The sequence below is a fragment of the Anomaloglossus baeobatrachus genome, chromosome 1, assembly GCF_048569485.1.
Source record: "Anomaloglossus baeobatrachus isolate aAnoBae1 chromosome 1, aAnoBae1.hap1, whole genome shotgun sequence".
Lineage (NCBI taxonomy): Eukaryota > Metazoa > Chordata > Amphibia > Anura > Aromobatidae > Anomaloglossus > Anomaloglossus baeobatrachus.
This window is the reverse complement of record NC_134353.1, coordinates 595776330-595801092: the sequence shown is the minus strand read 5'-3', so window position 1 is coordinate 595801092 and position 24763 is coordinate 595776330. Positions and strand designations below refer to the sequence as shown.

Sequence of the window (24763 nt, the reverse complement as noted above, 5' to 3'; positions counted from 1 at the left end):
TTCTGCGGATACTAGATAGGAAAACATCAACATAATATAAGGATAGAAGGGGGAGAGGAGGGGCAAAATTTATTACACTGAATGCATGTAATTTAAGTATGCTTTACAGATATTTGTTTGGGAAATGTTCTTTGGCTTATAAAAGCATCATGTATCTTTTTTTATACATTTGCTTGTCCTGTATAGGAACCTATAGAAAAAAAATAATAATAAAAACACCATACCAGGAGCATGCTATTTTTTGAAAGAAAAAGAGTGTAACAAAATTCACAAAAATTGTAGAAATATAACCTTTGAACGCCCCCTTACAGATAAAATATTTCTGGGCTACACATGTAAATGATGCCCTTGTTTTAATTAGATGAAAGGCTAGAGGATATGGCAAACAGTATAACCAAAAAAATTCTATGGTTTGGAAATATCTCTATGCCGAACACATGTACATCTTTATATCTACAGTGCTCAGCATTAATGAATACACCCCTTTTGAACACATTATATATATATATATATATATATATATATATATATATAAATATATATATATATATATAAAAATATATATATATATATATATATATATATATATATATATATATATATTATATGTATATATATATATATATATATATATATATATATACTGTTTCGGCGTTGTATGGCTTGTCTCACCCTCCCCACCGCTTGTACCTTCATGTTTCCCCTGCAATAAAGATGGAGTGATATGATGATCATCTGGAGTGCGACTTTCTTTCTCCTTTGGAGATATATATATATATATATATATACTAGAAGGTGGCCCGATTCTACGCATCGGGTATTCTAGAATTTACGTATTGTGTAGTTCATGTATGATTTTTGTTATATATATATATATATATATATATATATATATATAGATGTTGTCGTGTGTAGTTACCAAGTGTTTGTGTAGGGCGCTGTACATGTTCTGAGTGTTGCGGGGGGTGAGAGCGGTGTTGTATGTGTGTTGCGTGTGTTGCGTTGTTTGTGGAGCGCTGTGTGTCTGTAGCGTTGTGTGTGTTGTGCGGTTTATGTGTGTGTGGTGTGTTTTGGGGGGAGGTATGTTTTGAGCAATGTGCGTGTTGTGCAGCATGTGCGTATATTTGTGTGTGCAGCGTTGTCTGTGTGTGTGGGTGTCTGTGTAGGGCGTTGTTTGTGATTCCTAGTGTGTGTGTGTTGTGCAGTGCGCGTGTGTGTGTGTGTTGGGGGGAGGTGTGCACCTCCCATCGTGCTCCATCCCCCATGCTGCGCACCCCCCATCGTGCTGCATCCCCCATGCTGCGCACTCCCAAACGTGCTCCATCCGCCATGCTGCGCACTCCCAAACGTGGTCCATCCGCCATGCTGCGCACTCCCAAACGTGCTCCATCCGGCATGCTGCGCACTCCCAAACGTGCTCCATCCGCCATGCTGCGCACTCCCAAACGTGCTCCATCCGCCATGCTGCGCACTCCCAAACGTGCTCCATCCGCCATGCTGCGCACTCCCAAACGTGCTCCATCCGCCATGCTGCGCACTCCCAAACGTGGTCCATCCGCCATGCTGCGCACTCCCAAACGTGCTCCATCCGCCATGCTGCGCACTCCCAAACGTGCTCCATCCGCCATACTGCGCACTCCCAAACGTGCTCCATCCGCCATACCGCGCACTCCCCATCGTGCACCATCCGGCATGCTGCGCACTCCCAAACGTGCTCCATCCGTCATGCTGCGCACTCCCAAACGTGCTCCATCCGTCATGCTGCACACTCCCAAACGTGCTCCATCCGCCATGCTGCGCACTCCCAAACGTGCTCCATCCGCCATGCTGCGCACCCCCCATCATGCTCCATCCGCTTGGGAGTGCGCAGCATGCCGGATGGTGCACGATGGGGAGTGCGCAGTATGGCGGATGGAGCACGTTTGGGAGTGCGCAGTATGGCGGATGGAGCACGTTTGGGAGTGCGCAGCATGGCGGATGGACCACGTTTGGGAGTGCGCAGCATGGCGGATGGACCACGTTTGGGAGTGCGCAGCATGGCGGATGGACCACGTTTGGGAGTGCGCAGCATGGCGGATGGAGCACGTTTGGGAGTGCGCAGCATGGCGGATGGAGCACGTTTGGGAGTGCGCAGCATGGCGGATGGAGCATGATGGGGGGTGCGCAGCATGGCGGATGGAGCACGTTTGGGAGTGCGCAGCATGGCGGATGGAGCACTTTTGGGAGTGTGCAGCATGGCGGATAGAGCACGATGGGGAGTGCGCAGCATGGCGGATGGAGCACGTTTGGGAGTGCGCAGCATGGGGGATGGAGCACGTTTGGGAGTGTGCAGCATGGCGGATAGAGCACGATGGGGAGTGCGCAGTATGGCGGATGGAGCACGTTTGGGAGTGCGCAGCATGGCGGATGGAGCACGTTTGGGAGTGTGCAGCATGGCGGATAGAGCACGATGGGGAGTGCGCAGCATGGCGGATGGAGCACGTTTGGGAGTGCGCAGCATGGGGGATGCAGCACGATGGGGAGTGCGCAGTATGGCGGATGGAGCACGTTTGCTCAGCCTCTCTCCTTCCAGCCTCCCTCAGCATCAGCCTCCCCCTCCCAGCCTTCCCCAAGATCAGCCTCTCTGCTCCCAGCCTCCTCCAGCACGCCGTGCTCCTCTGCCGACACTCACCCACACCCGATCGCATCCACTCACCCACACAACCGATCGCATCCACTCACCCACACAACCGATCGCATCCACTCACACACACAACCGATCGCATCCAGTCACACACACAACCGATCGCATCCACTCACACACACAACCGATCGCATCCACTCACACACACAACCGATCGCATCCACTCACACACACCCGATCGCATCCACTCACACACACCCGATCGCATCCACTCACACACACAGACACTGACGATATTGCACATACGCGCTGATACTCACAACATCCGGGGATATCACATGCTTCTGGCCATGTGATCCTCCGTCAGGTCCTGGAAGCTCACAGCACAATATCGCCGCCGAGAAGCAAGCGATATCCCAGGATGTTGTGAGTATTTGGATGCGATGTGATGTGTGAGGTATGTGTGAGTGTGATCTGATTTGTGTGTGTGTGCTGTTATGTTATGTATGTTCCGCAGCTGCAGGACCTTGATGTGTGGATGCGATGTGATGTGTGTGTGAGGTGTGTATGAGAGTGAGTGTGAGCCGGTGTACACTGGTAACTATGATACACATCGGGTAACTAAGGGACCTTAGTTACCCGATGTGTATAATGGTTACCAGCTTTCACGGCCTCCGTTAAGATCCCAGCATCGCAAGGTTATGTCTGGCGCTGCCGGGATCCTGACGGAGCCGGTGTAGAAGCAAGCGATATCCCAGCATGTTGTGATGTGTGGATGTGATGTGTGGATGTGATGTGTGGATGTGATGTGTGAGGTGTGTGTGAGAGTCTGATGTGTGTGTGTGTACTCACCTGGGAATCGGAGCCCCGTGTCAGTTAGGCCAGAGCGAGCGTGCATTGCGTGAGGGGGGCGGGGCCTGCAGAGAGCCGGGGCGAGAGGCCAATCCGTGGGGGGGGGGCGGGGCCATGGCGAGCCCAGCGGCCAATCAGCTTTGTGTCACCGTAAGGACACAATTTCGGAGCATGACAGACAGACAGATAGACAGACAGATAGACAGACAGACAGACAGACAGACAGACAGACAGACAGACAGAATAAGGCAATTATATATATAGATAGATGTTGTTGTGTGTAGTTACCAAGTGTTTGTGTAGGGCGCTGTACATGTTCTGAGTGTCGCGGGGGGTGAGAGCGGTGTTGTATGTGTGTTGCGTGTGTTGCGTTGTTTGTGGAGCGCTGTGTGTCTGTAGCGTTGTGTGTGTGTGTGTGTTGTGCGGTTTGTGTGTGTGTGGTGTGTTTTGGGTGGAGGTATGTTTTGAGCAATGTGTGTGTTGTGCAGCATGTGCGTATATTTGTGTGTGCAGTGTTGTCTGTGTGTGTGGGTGTCTGTGTAGGGCGTTGTTTGTGATTCCTAGTGTGTGTGTGTTGTGCAGTGCGCGTGTGTGTGTGTGTTGGGGGGAGGTGTGCACCTCCCATCGTGCTCCATCCCCCATGCTGCGCACCTCCCATCGTGCTGCATCCCCCATGCTGCGCACTCCCAAACGTGCTCCATCCGCCATGCTGCGCACTCCCAAACGTGGTCCATCCGCCATGCTGCGCACTCCCAAACGTGCTCCATCCGGCATGCTGCGCACTCCCAAACGTGCTCCATCCGCCATGCTGCGCACTCCCAAACGTGCTCCATCCGCCATGCTGCGCACTCCCAAACGTGCTCCATCCGCCATGCTGCGCACTCCCAAACGTGCTCCATCCGCCATGCTGCGCACTCCCAAACGTGGTCCATCCGCCATGCTGCGCACTCCCAAACGTGCTCCATCCGCCATGCTGCGCACTCCCAAACGTGCTCCATCCGCCATACTGCGCACTCCCAAACGTGCTCCATCCGCCATACTGCGCACTCCCCATCGTGCACCATCCGGCATGCTGCGCACTCCCAAACGTGCTCCATCCGTCATGCTGCGCACTCCCAAACGTGCTCCATCCGTCATGCTGCGCACTCCTAAACGTGCTCCATCCGCCATGCTGCGCACTCCCAAACGTGCTCCATCCGCCATGCTGCGCACCCCCCATCATGCTCCATCCGCTTGGGAGTGCGCAGCATGCCGGATGGTGCACGATGGGGAGTGCGCAGTATGGCGGATGGAGCACGTTTGGGAGTGCGCAGTATGGCGGATGGAGCACGTTTGGGAGTGCGCAGCATGGCGGATGGACCACGTTTGGGAGTGCGCAGCATGGCGGATGGACCACGTTTGGGAGTGCGCAGCATGGCGGATGGACCACGTTTGGGAGTGCGCAGCATGGGGGATGGAGCACGTTTGGGAGTGTGCAGCATGGCGGATAGAGCACGATGGGGAGTGCGCAGTATGGCGGATGGAGCACGTTTGGGAGTGCGCAGCATGGCGGATGGAGCACGTTTGGGAGTGTGCAGCATGGCGGATAGAGCACGATGGGGAGTGCGCAGCATGGCGGATGGAGCACGTTTGGGAGTGCGCAGCATGGGGGATGCAGCACGATGGGGAGTGCGCAGTATGGCGGATGGAGCACGTTTGCTCAGCCTCTCTCCTTCCAGCCTCCCTCAGCATCAACCTCCCCCTCCCAGCCTTCCCCAAGATCAGCCTCTCTGCTCCCAGCCTCCTCCAGCACGCCGTGCTCCTCTGCCGACACTCACCCACACCCGATCGCATCCACTCACCCACACAACCGATCGCATCCACTCACCCACACAACCGATCGCATCCACTCACCCACACAACCGATCGCATCCACTCACACACACAACCGATCGCATCCACTCACACACACAACCGATCGCATGCACTCACACACACAACCGATCGCATCCACTCACACACACAACCGATCGCATCCACTCACACACACAACCGATCGCATCCACTCACACATACCCGATCGCATACACTCACACACACAGACACTGACGATATTGCACATACTCGCTGATACTCACAACATCCGGGGATATCACATGCTTCTGGCCATGTGATCCTCCGTCAGGTCCTGGAAGCTCACAGCACAATATCGCCGCCGAGAAGCAAGCGATATCCCAGGATGTTGTGAGTATTTGGATGCGATGTGATGTGTGAGGTGTGTGTGAGTGTGATCTGATTTGTGTGTGTGTATGTGTGTGCTGTTATGTGTGTGCTGTTATGTTATGTATGTTCCGCAGCTGCAGGACCTTGATGTGTGGATGCGATGTGATGTGTGTGTGAGGTGTGTGTGAGAGTGAGTGTGAGCCGGTGTACACTGGTAACTATGATACACATCGGGTAACTAAGGGACCTTAGTTACCCGATGTGTATAATGGTTACCAGCTTTCACGGCCTCCGTTAAGATCCCAGCATCGCAAGGTTATGTGTGGCGCTGCCGGGATCCTGACGCAGCCGGTGTAGAAGCAAGCGATATCCCAGCATGTTGTGATGTGTGAGGTGTGTGTGAGGTGAGTGTGAGAGTGAGTGTGATCTGATGTGTGTGTGTGTACTCACCTGGGAATCGGGGCTCCGTGTCAGTTAGGCCAGAGCGAGCGTGCATTGCGTGAGGGGGGCGGGGCCTGCAGAGAGCCGGGGCGAGAGGCCAATCCGTGTGGGGGGGCGGGGCCATGGCGAGCCCAGCGGCCAATCAGCTTTGTGTCACCGTAAGGACACAATTTCGGAGCATGACAGACAGACAGATAGACAGACAGACAGACAGACAGACAGACAGACAGAATAAGGCAATTATATATATAGATATATATATATGAAGAAAATAGGAATGAATCCAGCAAACACTCGGGAAGTTCAGATAGCAGTAAATTTTTTTGGCAAATTTGTTGAAAAAAGGGCTAAAAATGTACAGAGCTGGAGAGAATTAATATACGCCGGACACACGCAACCACGGACAACGCGTTTCGGTGTTATATACCGCCATCCGGTCACTGGTCTATATACTGTTTGTGCCATATATATATATATATATATTACACATAGTATGAATGAGGCAAAGGTTTTTATATAGACCAACCATATTCAGTTACAGATAATTGCACCTAGTGTGATAAGTCGTTCTTTACCTGAGCATGTGGCACAGGATCTGTGACATGGGTCACACTCCTTCTTCATAGTGCTGTAGTATTTTCCATCATCACAACTAATGAGACACCGGGATCCCTGCAAACTAAAGAACAAAGAACTCTGAAGAATGGATACATGAGCACATTAAGCTGATTTTTTTCTTTGATCCTTAAATCAGTTTCTTTGGTCTATAATTTCATTTACTCCACAGGTGCTTGCTGCACGCCTTTGGTTCTGACTCTTTAAATTATACAGCATCGTATGTGTAAACAAGAGGTGAATGTCTTTCTATAAGAATCCTGATGCATACAAAACTGACTTCCGGTCCACAGAGAAGACACTGTATGAATCTTAAAATTAAAGGGAGGGTCATGTGGTGCAACAGAGGATGAAACTAGAAAAGGTCATCAGAAATAAAATAAGCTAAATAGGCTAAAATATAAAATTTAAAAATCATTTTATTTGAGTGAAATGCTTAAAGTGGTTGTCCACATTTGGGCACAATCAACTTTTTTCTTACTTAAATGCACGTAATTGGAGTTAAAAACAATTTTTGAGGCCTTTACTACTTCCTCAGAGAGACGGATGATTGGCTGCAGCACTTGTGTGATGTAACAATGAAACCCGGTGCCAATATTGCTGGATTCAGTTCAAATATGGAGAAGAAAGATTTAATAGACCGCTCTGCCGCTGAAAGGAGGATCCATGTAGAAGGAATGATTTTATTTGTCTATGCGTTTCAAAGTCTTATTGCTTCTTCCTCAGGAGAAATCAGGTATATGATTTGTCCTGAAGAAGAAGCCATAAGGCTTTAACACACATAGACAAATAAACTCATTCCTTCTATATGAATCTTCCTTTTTACGGCAGCACCGTCTATTAACCCTTTTCTCTCCATATTTGAACTGCATTTCCACGTGGGATCTTCTGCAGCCGTATTTACGCCATTACAGTGGTCGTGACTCACAACCACACCAGAGTCTACCCTTACAGGAGCTTTGCTAACAGTGTTTTAGGATAAGACCCTATCTGCGCTTACTTTCTTTTCTAGCGCTTTTAACCGTTTTAAATATTGCTTGATTGGCGCTGGAGGTGAGTATAAGCTTTTCTAATTATTCTCAGGAGACTCAGACATTTAAGAAGGGTGTTGTCTAAGTAGTAGAAAATCCCTTTAATGGAGATGGATGATATTAGGGAAAAAAATGCAGCTTTTATTTTTATGGAGAAACATTGCCATTTTTGGCCATGGGCTGTCTCCTGTATTGTAGGTCACCTCATTAAAAAGCAATGCCAACAAAGGGTTAGCCAAAATTCATTATTGCTGTTACTTGATGTTTCACGTAAGTTGAAGGTAAACAATGGCACAGAATATATGACATATACATTCACCTATACCTATTTCACAGTATTTAGCATTAAATAGTTTTGATATACACCAATCCTATTACCATTTATGCACAAAAGTAAATGACCAATGGAAAGAGGTTGTTCTTACAGTAAAATAATACAATTTACAGGTCATCCTTTAGGTGCAACGTTTCTAGAATAAGATACATCAAGCACTTTGAAAAACAATGGTGCATCTTGAATCTGAGGCTACATTTCCATAATGAGTATTTGGTGAGTTTTTGATGTTGCAGATTTTTTGCTGCATTTCATCCACTTTGCTGGAACAGTAAAGCGGGCTTTACACACAGCGACATCGCTAGCGATCTCGCTGGTGAAAGCACCTGCCCCCTGTCAGTTGTGCATCACGGGCAAATCGCTGCCCGTGGCGCACAACATCGTTAGTCCACATCACACATACTTACCTGCCTAGCGCCGTCGCTGTGGCCGGCGAACCGCCTCCTTTCTAAGGGGGCGGTTCGTTCGGCGTCGCAGCAGTGTCACTAAGCGGCCACCCAATAGAAGCGGAGGGGCGGAGATGAGCGGGCTGAACATCCCGCCCACCTTCTTCCTTCCTCATTGCGGGTGGACGCAGGTACGGTGATGTTCCTCGTTCTTGCGGTGTTACACATAGCGATGTGTGCTGCTGCAGGAACGACAAACAACCTGCGTCCTGCAAGAGCAACGATAATCGAGATTAGAACGACCTGTCAACAATCATCGATTAGGTGAGTAATTTTGATCGTTAACGGTCGTTCGTGCGTTTCACACGCTATGACATTGCTAACGAGGCCGGATGTGCGTCACGAATTCCGTGACCCCAACGACATCTCATTAGCGATGTCGTTGCGTGTAAAGCTCACTTAAGGCAACGTGCACACGTTGAGTATTTGGTGAGTTTTTTCCTCAGTATTTGTATGGCAAAACCAGGAGAGGAACAATCAGAGGAAAAGTATAATGGAAACAAACGGCACCACTGCTGTATTTATCACCCACTACTGGTTTTGGCTACAAATACTAAGGTAAAAAAAAAACTCACCACAAAGTCAACGTGTGCACGTGGCCTAAGACGCTGCGTTTTTGACGCAGGGAAAATATGGAGAGTCAAAAACTCACCAAAAAGTCATGGTGGGCACATAGTCTTATACAGCATCATTAAATCCACTGATGCCTGTTACACCTTTGAAAGAAAAACACCTTGGTAAAATATCTGCTCCCTCACTGTTTGATCAGAACAAATATCTGTGAGTAAAGAATAATAAAAAGGTAAAATCTAATATTTATAAGACGTTTCTGTTTTATTGACAGAATCTATATGACATTTAATGTAACAGCCTGAGCTAAAAGATCTTACGAGTCATCTGAGGTTGGGAAGCGTGTACTCAGCGGCACATCGCATTAGGATTTCATCACTACCCAGAGTCTCTTTAAGCATTTATGTTACTATAGAAATTTCACACCTCCTGCTTCACTGAGCTCTTTCATTCACTGCACAATTTTACAACACAAAGAGTCGGACACACTCAGGACCTCCAACACCAACCGCTCCGTAATGTGACTTTGATGTGTGGCCGTGTGGTTAGTTACAGTAATTCAATGATTTCATACCTCAGGCTATGTCTGCATTCCGTACAATTGTCAGCAGAAGTGCACGTCTTACAGTTCTCGTGGCATTTTCGGCAGAGGTTCTTATCTGTAAAGGATATTGAGCATTAAATATTTTTTATTTACAACACAACATTAACAATTAAAAGAGTGAGTATATAAGATTCTTATATAAATGTTAATCCAGTCAGTGACTAATCCTGCTCTGCCCCATCTACATTGCGGTCATCTGACAAAAGGAGAGGTTTTAATACTAGAGGACAGAACTGTTCCGATTGTGGTACACCTTGTGGGATGGCTCTTACACTTTTTTGATCAAAGTCAGTGTTTGCTAAGTACCCCATGTTATTTACATGTACTATTACTATTTACATACATATCTACAACAGTGTAGATTTAATTTTGTTTCTATGTTAGGTTTTGTCTGTTAATTGGCCAGTGGCCACGGAGTGAACATACTCCTAAATGATGCATGTATACAAACTAATGCTCTGGCTCATTTCTTTGGTTTTGCTGAATGTTAATCCATTGTGATCATCACTTGGGTTCAAGAATAGGGATAAGTGGACCTGTGGAGGTTCGGCCCACTGGAAGTCTCTAATTTTGCAGTTCGGGTCTTCAACCACATGCAGCCAGCCATAAACAGATCACTTCCGCGGGCGGGTTGGTAAGGTTTTTCAATTTGTTTGTGCATGCTACATCCGATCACGCTATTGTTACCCCCACTTCAAGCTGTTCAAACATAGCAAACTGTTCGCACTGGGCTGAGCACAGAGCGTACCCGAACACAGTGATGCTCCCAGGAGTGGTCAGCATACATAAAGTACCCGAACTCTGAATCTGAGCTCTGGTTTTTTTTGTACAGGCTGTGTTTGATACGAACACTGAACCTTGGGTTCTCTCATCTCTACTCAGGAAGGACATTTTTTAATTTTTTTTGTCAAGAAGACTGAACATTTTTCTTGAAGATTTTGAAGATTTTATGCATATCTCATTTTACAAAACAAGAGTAGGTATGGAGAGAGGGGGGAAGGAAAAGAGTAGAAAAAAAACCAATACAAGGGGATACTAACTACAACGGTCTTGCTGAGAGATGAGGTATTACATTCTAAACAAATGAGTGAGTTCATTTTATCAAAGTGCATGGAAGTCCAATTAGTTCCATGATGGTAACCTGTTAATGAAAGTAAAGTGTTTTTTGCAAAGTTTCTTTTCTTGGCTTAAAGAGGTCTTCCACTACTAATCTGACCCCTTTTCTTTTATTCTAACTCTCCCTGACTAACATTTTCCTAATATATTTCTGCCACATGCCACATATTCTGCTCCTGGAAGCTTATCTCTAACAGGCTTTTTATTGCAACTTTAATCCTTCCAGCTGTAGACTGGAATTGGACCAACTGAGCAGGGCACGTCAATGGTGGGGCTGTGAGGAGAGTGAAGTGTGATCTCGGTATGCATGCCCAGATTGCTGTCATTCACATAGAGGCAGCTCTGCCACCACCAGTGATGCCGAGCCTGCATATTTCCCTGCATATGACAGCTGATCTGATCAGCTGACATGTGCCTCTAACAACAGCAGGTGGATCAGAGATCCACCTGTGACTGTTAACCAGTTAAATCCCACTGTCAATTTCTGACAGTAGAAATCAACAGGTGCCGGCAGGGAGTGTGTAATTACCTGCTCCCATCAGTGTGTCCATGATGTCATGGGACTGTGCCGAAGGGTTGTCATGGCAACAGATGACCCTTGTGTCTGTCGTGACCATCTTCCTGTGAACATGAGCCAGCATTCATAGGAGGTTATCATTTCTGCTATAGCGAGCAGTGGTGATGTAAATCTCTGAATAGCACAAGCAATCAGTTGATTGCAACCTTAAAGGTCCCTTAAGGGAACCCTTAAAAACAATAAAAAGAAAAAAAGGTTTTAAAATATGAAAAAACCAAACACACAAAAGTTCAAATCTTCCCCCTTTTGTCCCATTGAAAATTAAACAATGAAAAAACATAAAAACTACAAATACTTGGTATCGCTGAATTCTGAAATGTCCAATCTATCAAAATATAAAATAAACTAATGAGATCATTAAATAGCTTAACGAAAAAAAAAAACGCCAGAATTACGGTATGTTTTTTTAGTGGCTGCAACATTGCAAAAAAAATAAATAAAAAGGTGATAAAAACATTGTATTTACCCCAAAATGGTATCAGTAAAAATGTCAGCTCAGGGAGCAAAATCTAAGCTCTCACAAAGCCCCAGATCCTGAAAAAGGAGAACATTACAGTTCTCCGAAAATGGCAAAAAAAGCCACATTTATTTTTGAAAAATTTCTGATTTTATTTTTCACCAATTAAATAAAAAAAACAAACTATACTTGTTTGGAATCTATGTACTCATATTGACCTGGAGAAATATATTGCCAGGTCAGTTTTACCATATAGTGAACATGGTAAATATAAAGCCCAAACAACTATTGTGGAATTGCTCTTTTTTTGCACTGTCAACCCAAATTCTTTCTCCTGTTTTCCAGTACACTATGGAAAAATGAATGGTGTCTTTCAAAAGTAGAACTCGTTCTGTAAAAAGCAAGTCATCATATCATATTGACGGAAAAATGCAGAAATGTTATGGCTCTTGTAAGAAACGGAGCAAAAAATGAAAGTTTCAAATATTGGCATAGGAATCTTTTCCAAAAGATACTATTTGTATGCTGCTTTTTGATACACCTACCAATATTTTCCATTAGGAAATAGCATCTTTTATTATAGGTATTTGAGGGAGACTCACATGAGGGAGCAATAAATGTGATGTTAATAAGGATATCAATGTTTGATTATTACTTAAAAATATTCTAGTTATTTCCCGGAAACATTATGGTTGACAAATAGCCATATTTTGCTTTGTTTGTTTGGCCAGCTGACAAGCTTTAAGGTTAGTAACTCCTAAACTGCCTTTTTTCTTATATTTATATAGAATATGCTTAGCTATCCATGGTTTGTTTTTTATTCCAAATGAAAAGAGAGAATTGTTTCTGTAGTTTTAATATCATATTTTATGGAATGATCAACGGCATAGTGCTAAAGAGATATTGAAGTTTGGGAAGGATAATCATTTTATACAAAAGTATTTTCCCCAATCCAATATATTCATTATTTTATTTAGTTTCATGTTTCTTTGAAAATGGAGGAAAGATTATTTCCTAGAATTAAGTTCCCTGGATTAGTTAGTAGAAAACCTAAATATGCTATATTATAGGCCAATTGATACTTAAATTGTTTTTTCACAGCTGGTCTCGAAGGTCTGGATTGAGAAAAAACTCAAGATTTTAGATTTCTTCACATTTCTTTTGTAGTATAAAATGAAAGAAAAAGTTTCTCTAATGATTTCTCACAGAGAAGTTATTGGGTCTAAGAGTCTGATGAGTGTATCATCTGCATATAGGCCTATCTTAGGCCTCCGATACACATCCGTGCCGCCGGTACGTGTTTGTCATTTTTTGCACGTACCGGCGGCACGGAGACACGTTCAGCAATGCTACCCTATTGTAGCAGGCACACACACGTAAAACCACACGGAACATGTGTCCGTGTGCGTTTGTACGTGTGTGCATTTTTCTACACGCTGACATGTCCACGTTTTCTCCGGCAGCACGGGTGTCACACGGCCCGCACCCATACCACACGGATGTAGTGTGGATGCGGTCCCATGTGACACGCGCCAGAGAAAACACACGTGTCAGTGAAAAAAAACCAAAACATTTACTCACCTTCTCCAGCCCTCCTGTCTCTGCCGCTGCTGCCACTTGCTGCCGACCGCCGCTCATTATGCTCATTTAATATTCACTTCACTGCGGCCAGTAGCAGCGGGGAGATGGCAGGGCTGGAGACCGAAGATCAGCACCACGGACAGTAGCGTGAGTATGCAAATTACCGGTTCTACGTGTGCTATCGCGGATAGCACACGTAGAACACTACTTACCTGAGACACGTACTTACCACACGCAACACGCAGGGTAAATACGTGGCTCGCGGCACGTGCGTGTTTTTAACGAAAGTGTGTTTCAGGCCTTATGTTGTCTTTTTCCTGCTGCAATGCCTGCAATTTGACTATTAGATCTAATGGCCTTGGCGATGGGCTCCATAATGATAGTAAACAGTTGTGAAGAAAATGGGCAACCCTGTCTAGCACCATTTTTAATTTTAAAATATTTAGAACAATGATTATGTCTTAAAACAGAGGGAGATGGACAGGTATAAAATGTCCTAATTGACTTAAAATATTTGACTCTGAAAAACAAATTTGGTTTTGGAATATATATTCCCAATTTACAAGGTCAAATGGTTTTTCTGCATCAAGTCATAGAAATACTGATGGTATCTTAGATGTTTCAACTGCTGTTAATAAATTAATCATCCTTCTAGCGCCATCAGAAGCTTTCCTACCAAGTACAAAACCTGCTTGGTCTGAATGAACAATTTCAGGTAGAATTTCTGTTATTCTATAGCTCATTAAATCTTATGAATATACACTGCTTCCTCAGCCCACCCTCTGTGCCTGCGTCTGTGATTGGTTGCCATCACACTAGCTGTCTGTGTCCCCAAAGTGAAGTATAAAAATAAATAATTAGAAAAAATGGACCCCCCGTATTCTGATACCCAGAGAAGATAAAGCAGACAGCTGGAAGCTGCAGCCCCCAGCTGTGTGCTTTATCTTGGCTGTATATCAAAATATAAGGGACCCAACATTATTAAAATAAATAATAAAAACAAATTGGCATGGGGTCCTCTCCAATTCTGATATCCAGCGAAGATAAAGCAGACAGCGGGGGGGCTCATATTCTCAGGCTGGGGAGGCTATGGTTAATGGGATCCCCTCAGCCTAAAAAGAGCAGCCACTACAGAAGTGGTGCATCCATTAGATATGCCAATTCTGGTGCTTACCCAGCTCATCCAAATTGCACTGGTGTGTTGGCAATTAGAATAATATAAGGGGTTAATGACAATTGTTTTTTGTCAAAAATTCACAGCTGCTAAGAAGCCCTGGGGATTAGTAATGTGTAGGGGTCTATGAGACCACCCAATACTAATCATGTAAGTAATAATAAGAAATAAACAAAAAACACAGAGAAAAATCCTTTATTACATAAAAAAACAAAAAACTCCCTCTTTCTCCAATTTATTAACCTCCAAAACACCCAGGTCTGGCATAATCCATACCATGACGTCCCACAACGATCCCGACTCTGCTATACCCTGAGGTCACAGTGCACGATGAAATAAAAAAATGTAACAGATCACTGCAGCCTGCGGGACTCACTGATGGAGCCACAGATATGAGAGCGGTGACGTCATTTCTGCAACCAAATGCTCAACCTGCACACATAGCCTAATCTGGTAATCCGGGTGGCTGGTGACACATAGTATGCGGTTTTAAGGCCGGTTGGATGTACTGTCAAATTCTCTGAAACACCTTTGGAGATGGGTTATGGTAAAGAATTGAAAATTCAATTCACAAAGAACAGCTCTAGTGGACATTCCTGCAGTCAGCATGCTAATAGTAGCTCCCTAAAAATTTGTGACACCTCATGCATTGTGCTGTGTGATAAAACTGCACATTTTACAGTGGCTTTTTATTGTGGCCAGCCAAAGGCACACCTGTGTAATAATCATGCTGTCTAATCCGCATCTTGATATGCCACACCTTTGAGGTGGATAGATTATCTCGTCAAAGGAGAAGTGCTCACTAACAGGACAAATTTGTGAACAATATTTAAGAGAAAAAGGACTTTTGTGTACATAGAAAAGTCTTAGATCTTAAGAGTTCAGCTCATATAAAGTGGGAGCAAAAACAGAAGTGTTGTGTTTATATTTTTGTCCACTATATACTGATGAGCAAAAGGGTAAGAATGTTTTGATCTTTTGACTTTCAGGCGCCATATCTCACCATCCACTACAGCTTTGAGCCTGAGACTACCTTAATTTTATAGACAATCATCTTGGACATCTCATACATTAATTTGACTGGGAACTTTTACGTAGGAACATGGCTTGTGACTTTAAACCTAGGTAATTTTCATTTATATTGTAATGTTACCACATCACTACCTAATGCAACATTGCTGAACATAAAACGATATATCTGAGAGCAATGTTCTAAGAGATTGATGGCAGACATTTCAATGTCATCCTTGATGTGGCTTTAGGGAATAGGCAAATTATTAAGGAACAACATGTGATAAATGACTAACTATTGAATGATTGATCAGAATGCACCTGGCATTGCAGCTTACTTGAGATAATTTGGTTTTAGGGTTTATTGTTGACTTTACATGACTTTTATATATATCTTGAAAAATAAATAAAAAGTAGCCGCAGTACATGATGATTTCACATTAAGTTTCAGCAAGCATCATTCAGTGGCAGTTTCAAATACATAGCAATCTTATGGCACCCGACAGAACCATATCAAATGCATAGGAACTATTTGGCACAGGTTATGCTTGAACAAACTGGACTTATCACTAATGTTTTACAGGACTCATAATGGATTTGTCACACTTCGGCCTTGAATTTTTATTTTTTAGCATAGTAGACTATAGACTATTTTGTAGTTTCGTTCCTACAGACACCAGTGCAATCAAGATACCAGTGTGCATGGAGTCTTATCCCATGTCTTGTACGGAACATATGTGATCCACTATGTGCGACAAGGAAAGTTTGTAATTGTAAGCTGTTACAGTACCCCCATGTATACATTATTATTAGGGATGAGTGAATACCTCAAATATTCGTTTTTGCGAATATCCGACAAATAGGTCACCGCTATGCGAATATTTGATGCGCAATGTAAGTCTATGGGAAGCCCGAATAGTTCCGAATAGTTGTTATTCGGGTTTCCCATAGACTTACATTGCGCATCGAATATTCACGAATAGTCGAATAGTGGCGACCTATTCGACAAATATTCACAAAGTCGAATATTTGAGGTATTCGATCACCCTTAATTATTATGGTCTTTTAAGCTATAATCCTCCAAATATAGTGGATTAATACCATGCATTTGGGGCTAAAAATTTAATTTTTGTATTTAGGTTTCATAAAAAAAATTTGCACCCTTTGGCTTTTATAAGCTCATTGTTTCCTTATACATTTAACTGATATGGTCTCTAGCTGTAAATCAGCAGAGAGGAGCTCAGATAAAGACATTTAAGGAGAACCAATCATTTTCATATATATACTAAAGCCAGTGCTATACTGGCGCTATCTGCTGATTCTAAACATACCTTTAGTTGTGAGATCGGATGTATACTTTCTAAAATACAGGCAAGTAAAGTTTGTGAAATACACTGTTACTTGATTGATAGGTGCTGCAGAATATCTAATAGGCGGGCTTACCAGTTATTCCAGCCCCTGTCTGCCTGTCTGTCCTTCCTCCCCCCTGTCATTCCTCCTTCCTTCCCCCCTGTAATAACAGAGACAGGGGGAGGAAGGGCAGGCAGGGACAGGGGTGGAATAACTAGGAAAACCTGACCCACCTATTAGATATTTTGCAGCAGCTATCAATCAAGTAACAGTGTATTTCACAAATTTTACTTGCCTGTATTTCAGAAAGTATACATCCAATCTCACAACTAAAAGTACATTTAGAATCAGCATGACAGCGCCAGTATAGCACTGGCTTTAGTTTATATATGAAAATCCTGGTTGCTGGTCCTCTTTAAAACAGTTACAATCTCTTCCATCAGAATGAGCTCACTGACAGATACTCAGATAACGTGTCGGCAACCAGCAACAGACAGCACAACATAGAGGCAATAAAAAGTAGTGTAATGTTTTTGATAAAACCCAATTCCCAAAAACTTATTTGTAGCCACAAATACATACAGTTAAGTTAGAACAAATACATGGGTGTGTTGTATTCATGGAAATAGCCTAAAAGTATGATTGAAATACAATTACTGTAAAATGTGAAGGTGGTAAATTCCTCCACTGTAAAATATGACATTTAGTGATGAGAGGAGAACATACTTTCATTCAAGTAGAAGCCATCTGGGCAGTTGCCGATGCAGCTGTTGGTCTCTTCATTCAAGTAGTAGCCGGGTTTACAAGCCGTGCACTGGTCACTGCGACTTCCTACACACGTATCACAGCTTGGGAAGCATTTTTTACACCTCTTCTTTTCCGCAAAATAATGGCCTGGGGGGCATTCCGATACACAAATCCTATAAGCAAACAGAAATGCTTAGATGCTTGAAGGGCACCATTATACATGCCAATTATTACAGGATTTAAACCTGACAAGTAAATGTCCTGGAATTGGAAGTTTGCTAATCTCCCGGCAAATATCACCAGTGAACTGAACTTGAGAGACAAAAGGGGTACATTAAAAGCTCTATTAGTTCCCTGCTTTACATTATGCATTTACTTCCTGGAGAAAGCTTGCTTTTATATCAGTAAAGCACAATTTCATACTTTGGTTAATGATCTAGAATAACTCTTGGCTTTTAGTTGTTTAGCCTTGCTTGAAGGCCCGTGAATGACATCTGTTGACATTAATAAATTAAGAAACATTTTCTACTCCATTCATTCAGTTGTTTCTAGCTTTAACTTGGCACATAGTCATTGTCAATTCTTTTTTACACATTTTCAAAGAATTTTACATGCAGCAATATAAGTGGCCTTAGATGATCTATCCATTTACCTTTCCCTCTTAGCTGGATCTGTTCTTATCAAACATTTAAGTAACAGTAGCATCTTAGAAAATTCTGTACAGTTAATAGCATATAAGGCCAGCCACACCACATAATAGAGTTCTTTTGGAAATGTACAAGAGAAATATCCTTAAATAGAACCTGTTAGCAGTGTTGTATGCTGACATTAAGGCTGGGGCCACACGGGGACTACTGCGATCCCCTTGCATGACACTCGGCTCATGCTGGCAGTATAGCAGAGCCGAGTGTCATGCATGTGTCCTTGCAACTGAGGTCCGTTCGTGCGAGCAGACCTCAGCTGCGGAGGGGCGGGCCGGCACTCAGGAGGGGAGGGAGAGATTTCTCTCCCTATCTCCTGCATAGCCGGCTATTGGCATTCTCGCACTGCACTAGCGGTACACCGGTGTACCGTGAGTGCAGTGCGATTTTTCTCTCGCCCCATTCACTTGAATGGGTGCGAGAGAAAGAGTCTCAGCTTACAATCGCAGCATGCTGCGATTGTTTTCTCAGTCCGATTAGGGCTGAGAAAATAATCGCTCATGTGTGCTGACACACAGGCTAATATTGGTCCGAGGGGAATGCGATGTTTTATATAGCACTCCACTCGCACTGTTTTTCTCGCCGTGTGGCTTAGGCCTAAGGGGTACTTTACACGTTGCGACATTGCTAGCATCGGTTAGCGATGCCGAGCGCGATAGTACCCGCCCCCGTCGCACATGCGATATGTGGTGATTGCTGCCGTAGCGATGCCAAGTGCTATAGCAGCGATAATGTTCGCTACGTCAGCTTCACACGCACATACCTGCTCGGCGACATTGCTGTGACTGCCGAAATATCCCTCCTTCAAGGGGGTGGTGCGTTCGGCGTCACAGCGACGTCACCGCTACGTCACTAATATGCCGGCCAATAGAAGCGGAGGTGTGGAGATGAGCGAGACATAACATCGCGTCCACCTTCTCCCTTCCGCATTGCCGTCGGGACGCAGGTAAGGAGATGTTTGTCACTCCTGCGGGTTTACACAGAGCGATGAGTGGACCTGCAGGAACGACAAACAACATCGTACCTGCGGTCGACCCGACATTATGGAAATGACCGACGCTACGCAGATCACCGATTTTCGACGCATTTGCGATAATTTATCACTGCACAAAGGATTTATATGTTACGATGTTGTTACCGGCGCCGGATGTGCGTCACTAACGAAGATTCAGATGCGATGTCGCAACGTGTAAAGTACCCCTAAGAGTTAGCGATGTATAGGCAATTGTTCAACAATTAAAACTATCATCCCAATCTGTTGTTTTTTTGCAGAGTAATGTGTACTTTTATAAATATGTACATTACACTGCAAGGGCACTGAGTGTTGCAGGTGCACTTGAAGTCCATGGCTACTCTTCAGTTGTTCAGTTCCGCCCCCAGCTGCTTGATTAGGCTACTTTCACACTTGCGTTGGACGGCTTCCGTTGCTATCCGCAGCCTTGAGCAATTACGGTAACCATTGCAGGAAACCGTTATATGCCTCATAGACTTCTATTAGCTACGGATAGCAACGGATGGTCTAGCATTGCATCCGCCCCGCGGCGCATCAGTTGTTTTGACACTGACCGTCAGTGACCGTCGGGCGGATGGAACGCTGCATGTAGCGTTTTTCTGCACTTCAAAAAAACGCAACCTGCAGGATTCCGTCAGCGTCCGTTGTTTTTATAATGGATGTCTATGGTGGCGGATTCCGTTAGAATCCGTCATTTGACAGATTCCGTTAACGCATCCGTCTTTACACAACTGCGCATGCTCAGATGTGTAAAGTCAAGGAAAAAAACCTATAACGGATTGCGTTATTTTGTATGATCCGTAGCATCCGTTGTGCCACTATATGCAACGCATCCATTGCATCCGTCACACAACGCAATGCTATGGATCCCGTCCAACGCAAGTGTGAAACTAGCCTAAGGGGCACTTTGCACACTGCGACATCGCAGGTGCGATGTCGGTGGGGTCAAATTGAAAATGACGCACTTCCGGAATCGCATGCGACATCGCAGTGTGTAAAGGCTGGATGATACGATTAACGAGCGCAAAAGCGTCGTAATCGTATCATCGGTGCAGCGTCGGCGTAATCCATGATTACGCTGACGCGACGGTCCGATGTTGTTCCTCGCTCCTGCGGCAGCACACATCGCTGTGTGTGAAGTCGCAGGAGCGAGGAACGTCTCCTACCGGCCTCACTGCGGCTTCCGTAGGATATGCGGAAGGAAGGAGGTGGGCAGGATGTTTACATCCTGCTCATCTCCGCCCCTCCGCTCTGATTGGCCGCCTGCCGTGTGACGTCGCAGTGACGCCGCACGACCCGCCCCCTTAACAAGGAGGCGGGTCGCCGGCCACAGGGACGTCGCACGGCAGGTGAGTGTGTGTGTGAAGCTGGCGTAGCGATAACTTTCGCTACGCCAGCTATCACCACATATCGCTGCTGCGACGGGGGCGGGCACTATCGCACTCGGCATCGCAGCATCGGGCTGCGATGTCGTAGTGTGCAAAGCCCGCCTTAGAGAGAGGTTGTTGTATGCAGATAATATCACATAACAGCCTCTGTTTCCAATACCAATCAAGCAATCAGTGTCAATGCCAGGTGGGGAGAAACGAAAAGGAGTCATGGGCTGATAGTGAACTTGCAGAACCCAATGCAGTTGCAGTGCGATTTAGCTATGGAAAAAAAAGTAAAGGTTTTTCTAAATTGAAGCAATTGATAGGAATAATAAATGTATCATTTGAATTGTTTAACAGTGACTTATACATCACTATTTCTGATTGACCCTATAAAACATTGCTAATAGCTTCCCTTTAATACAACCCCTGGCAAAAATTATGGAATCACCTGGCTCTGAGGATGTTCATTCAGTTGTTTACTTTTGTTTAAAAAAGCAGATCACAGACATGGCACAAAACTAAAGTCATTTCAAATGGCAACTTTCTGGCTTTAAGAAACACTAAAAAAAAATTCCTGAAAACATAATGTGCTAGCCAGTAACGGATACTTTTCAAGAAGAAATGGGGGGGGAAAAATTATGGAATCACTAAATTACGAGGAAAAAATTATGTAATCGCCCTGTAAATTTTCATTCTCAAAACTAACACATGCATCAATTAAGATCTGCTCATTAGTCTGCATCTAAAAAGGAGTAATTACACCTTGGAAAGCTGTTGCACCAAGTGGACTGACATGAATCATGGCTCCAACACGAGAGATGTCAATTGAAACAAAGGAGAGGATTATCAAACTCTTAAAAAGGGTAAATCATCACACAATGTTGCAAAAGATGTTGGTTGTTTGCTGTGTCTAAAATCTGGACCAAATACAAACAACATGGGAAAGTTGCTAAAAGCAAACATACTGGTAGACCAAGGAAGACATCAAAGTGTCAAGACAGGAAACTTAAAGCAATATGTTTCCAAAACAGGAAATGCACAACAAAACAAACGAGGAACGAATGGGAGCAAACTGGAGGCAATGTCTGTGACCAAACTATAAGAAACCGCTGAAAGGAAATGGGATTTACATACAGGAAAGCTAAACAAAAGCCATCACTAACACCTAAACAGAAAAAAGCAAGGTTACAATGGGCTAAGTAAAAGCAATCATGGACTGTGGCTGACTGGATGAAAGTCATATTCAGTGATGAATCGCAAATCTGCATTGGGCAAGGTGATGATGCAGCAACTTTTGTTTGGTGTCGTTCCAATGAGATTTATAAAGAGGACTGCCTGAAGAGAACATGTAAATTTCCACAGTCATTGATGATATGGGGCTGCATGTCAGGTAAAGGCACTGGGGAGATGGCTGTCATTACATCTTCAATAAATGTCCAAGTATACATTGAAATTTTTGACACTTTTCTTATCCCATCAATTGAAAGGATGTTTGGGGATGACGAAATCATTATCAAGATGATAATGCATCCTGCCATAGAGCAAGAACTTTGAAAATAATCCTTGAAAGAAGACACATAAGGTCAATGTCATGGCCTGCAAATAGTCCGGATCTCAATCCAATTGAAAATCTTTGGTGGAAGTTCAAGAAAATGGTCCATGACAAGGCTCCAACCTGAAGAGCTGATCTGGCAACAGCAATCAGAGAAAGTTGGATCCAGATTGATGAAGAGTACTGTTTGTCACTCATTAAGGGGCACTTTGCACACTACGACATCGCAGGTGCGATGTCTGTGGGGTCAAATTGAAAGTGACGCACATCCGGCGTCGCAGGCAATATCGTAGTGTGTAAAGCCTTTTTGATACGATTAACGAGCGCAAAATCATTGTAATCGTATAATCGGTGTAGCGTCGGTCATTTCGGCCATTTCCATAATTTGGAAAGGACCGATGTTACGATGTTGTTCCTCGTTCCAGCGGCATCACATATCGCTGTGTGTGAAGCCGCAGGAGTGAGGAACATCTCCTACCTGCGTCCTGTGGCTCACGCCAGCTATGCGGAAGGAAGGAGGTGGGCGGGATGTTTACGTCCCGCTCATCTCCGCCCCTCCGCTTCTTTTGGCCACCTGCCGTGTGACGTCGCTATGACGCCGCACGACCCGCCCCATTAATAAGGAGGCGGTTCGCCGGCCAGAGCGAGGTCGCAGGGTAGGTGAGTGCATGTGAAGCTGCCGTAGCGATAATGTTCGCTACGGCAACTATCACTAGATATTGCACCTGCGACGGGGGCGGGGCCTATCGCGCTCGGCATCGCAAGCATCGGCTTGCGATGTTGTAGTGTGCAAAGTGCCCCTAAGTCCATGCCTCAGAGACTGCAAGCTGTTATAAAAGCCAGGGGGTGTGCAACAAAATACTAATGATGTATTTTTCAAAAAAAAAATTGCAAAATCAGACAAGGTGATTTTTTGGATTTGTTTTCTCATTTTGTCTCACACAGTTGTGGTCTACCTATGATGTTAATTACAGGCCTCTCTCATCTTTTTAAGTGGGAGAACTTACACAATTGGTGGCTCACTAAATACTTTTTTCTTTTATATATATATATATATATATATATATATATATATATACACTGTATATATATATTTATTTATTTTTTCCATTATTATAATTTATTTATTTATTTAATCATTTATTTATATGCAGTGGTAGATGAAGGGGGACATTTTATGAATCTCATCATCCTTGTAACCTTGATTTATGCTGAATTCTGCTACAATGTCTAATGTGCATCTGTTTCACTAACAGATAAAGACAAAATTGTTGGCAATGCAGGCAATTGGATGGTGGTTTTGGTTGGAGTTTTGTTAACGTTTATACAGGAAAAGGTCTGGAATAAGCACTTTAATTGTAATAGTAGTAGAATCAATTGACTCTAGTAAATTTTAATGGATATTTTATTAAAATATTGCATAGATCTATCCTTATAGCATTAGAGTTAAGATGTCATAGGTTTACCTTGTGTTGTTCTTTGCCTTATAATAATAGTGTAGGCAGTCTGTGCAATGATGGGGTCCTGGTCCATCACAGCCCACTTCACTGCATTCAGCATCACAAGGGCCTAGAGTCAGGATAAAGGTTATATAGTTAGTTATATGTGTCACACAAAACATATAACCAGGCTATAAATCTAATTCAGCCCTGGAGCATTTTAAAAAACAAGACAACAATACCCTAATATAATGGCATCAAGTAATGAAGTAGAAATAACCTGAAGAAGGAGCTGAGCAGCTATGGAATTTTCAAAATCTGTGTCAGACTTCATGTATGCATTAAGAACATATCAATGGCTCGCTATTTTCTGATGGAATCCATGCACATCCAAGAGGCAGACATTCTGACGTATTAGGAGACCCATACAAATTATAAGTAATCATCAATGAAACAGATGTGTCCATAATTACTTTGCCTCACCTGTGTAGTCATCAATATTGTATTCTTCTGATGGTTCCTCAACAGGGCTAGAGCGGACCCTCTCCACTTTAGGAACATCATTTCTAGGGGAATATGGCTGAATAGAAGTACCATATAATACCAAAGACCATTCCTTCAATTTTCCTTTGAGATACAAAGAACAACACATATTGATAAACTACATATTGGCCTGGTGTTAATAAATAAAATTGTAAGTACAAAAAAAGAAAAAGAGAAAAGTCTCACAACCTTTCACTCTTTACTAGGAGCGTATATGAGGGAGTAAAGACAAGGAGAGATATAGTATCGCAGAAGTGTTCAGTGCACAACTCTACGTATGTTCAAACAACCAAGGGCTTGACTGCAACTCTAACATAGCTGATTCACAAGACATACATATTGGATGTAAATGTACAAAACGGATCACTGCAAGCTTGATATGTAATATTTAAAATAAATAAATACTGTATAT

At 44.1% G+C, this 24763-nt stretch overlaps 1 protein-coding gene across 2 annotated transcripts in view; it reads right to left on the bottom strand.

Moving 5' to 3' along the window:
* PCSK5 (proprotein convertase subtilisin/kexin type 5) overlaps positions 1-24763 on the bottom strand; it is an 883213-nt gene that overhangs the window by 378861 nt on the left and 479589 nt on the right. For both annotated transcript variants that reach the window (XM_075318085.1, XM_075318076.1), the window contains exons 14-18: positions 24292-24435; positions 23836-23938; positions 17711-17904; positions 9689-9773; positions 6694-6797 (exon numbers count right to left, since the gene is read on the bottom strand). In XM_075318085.1, coding sequence (XP_075174200.1) covers positions 6694-6797; positions 9689-9773; positions 17711-17904; positions 23836-23938; positions 24292-24435 — 630 coding nt within the window. The remainder of the gene's footprint in view (positions 1-6693; positions 6798-9688; positions 9774-17710; positions 17905-23835; positions 23939-24291; positions 24436-24763) is intronic.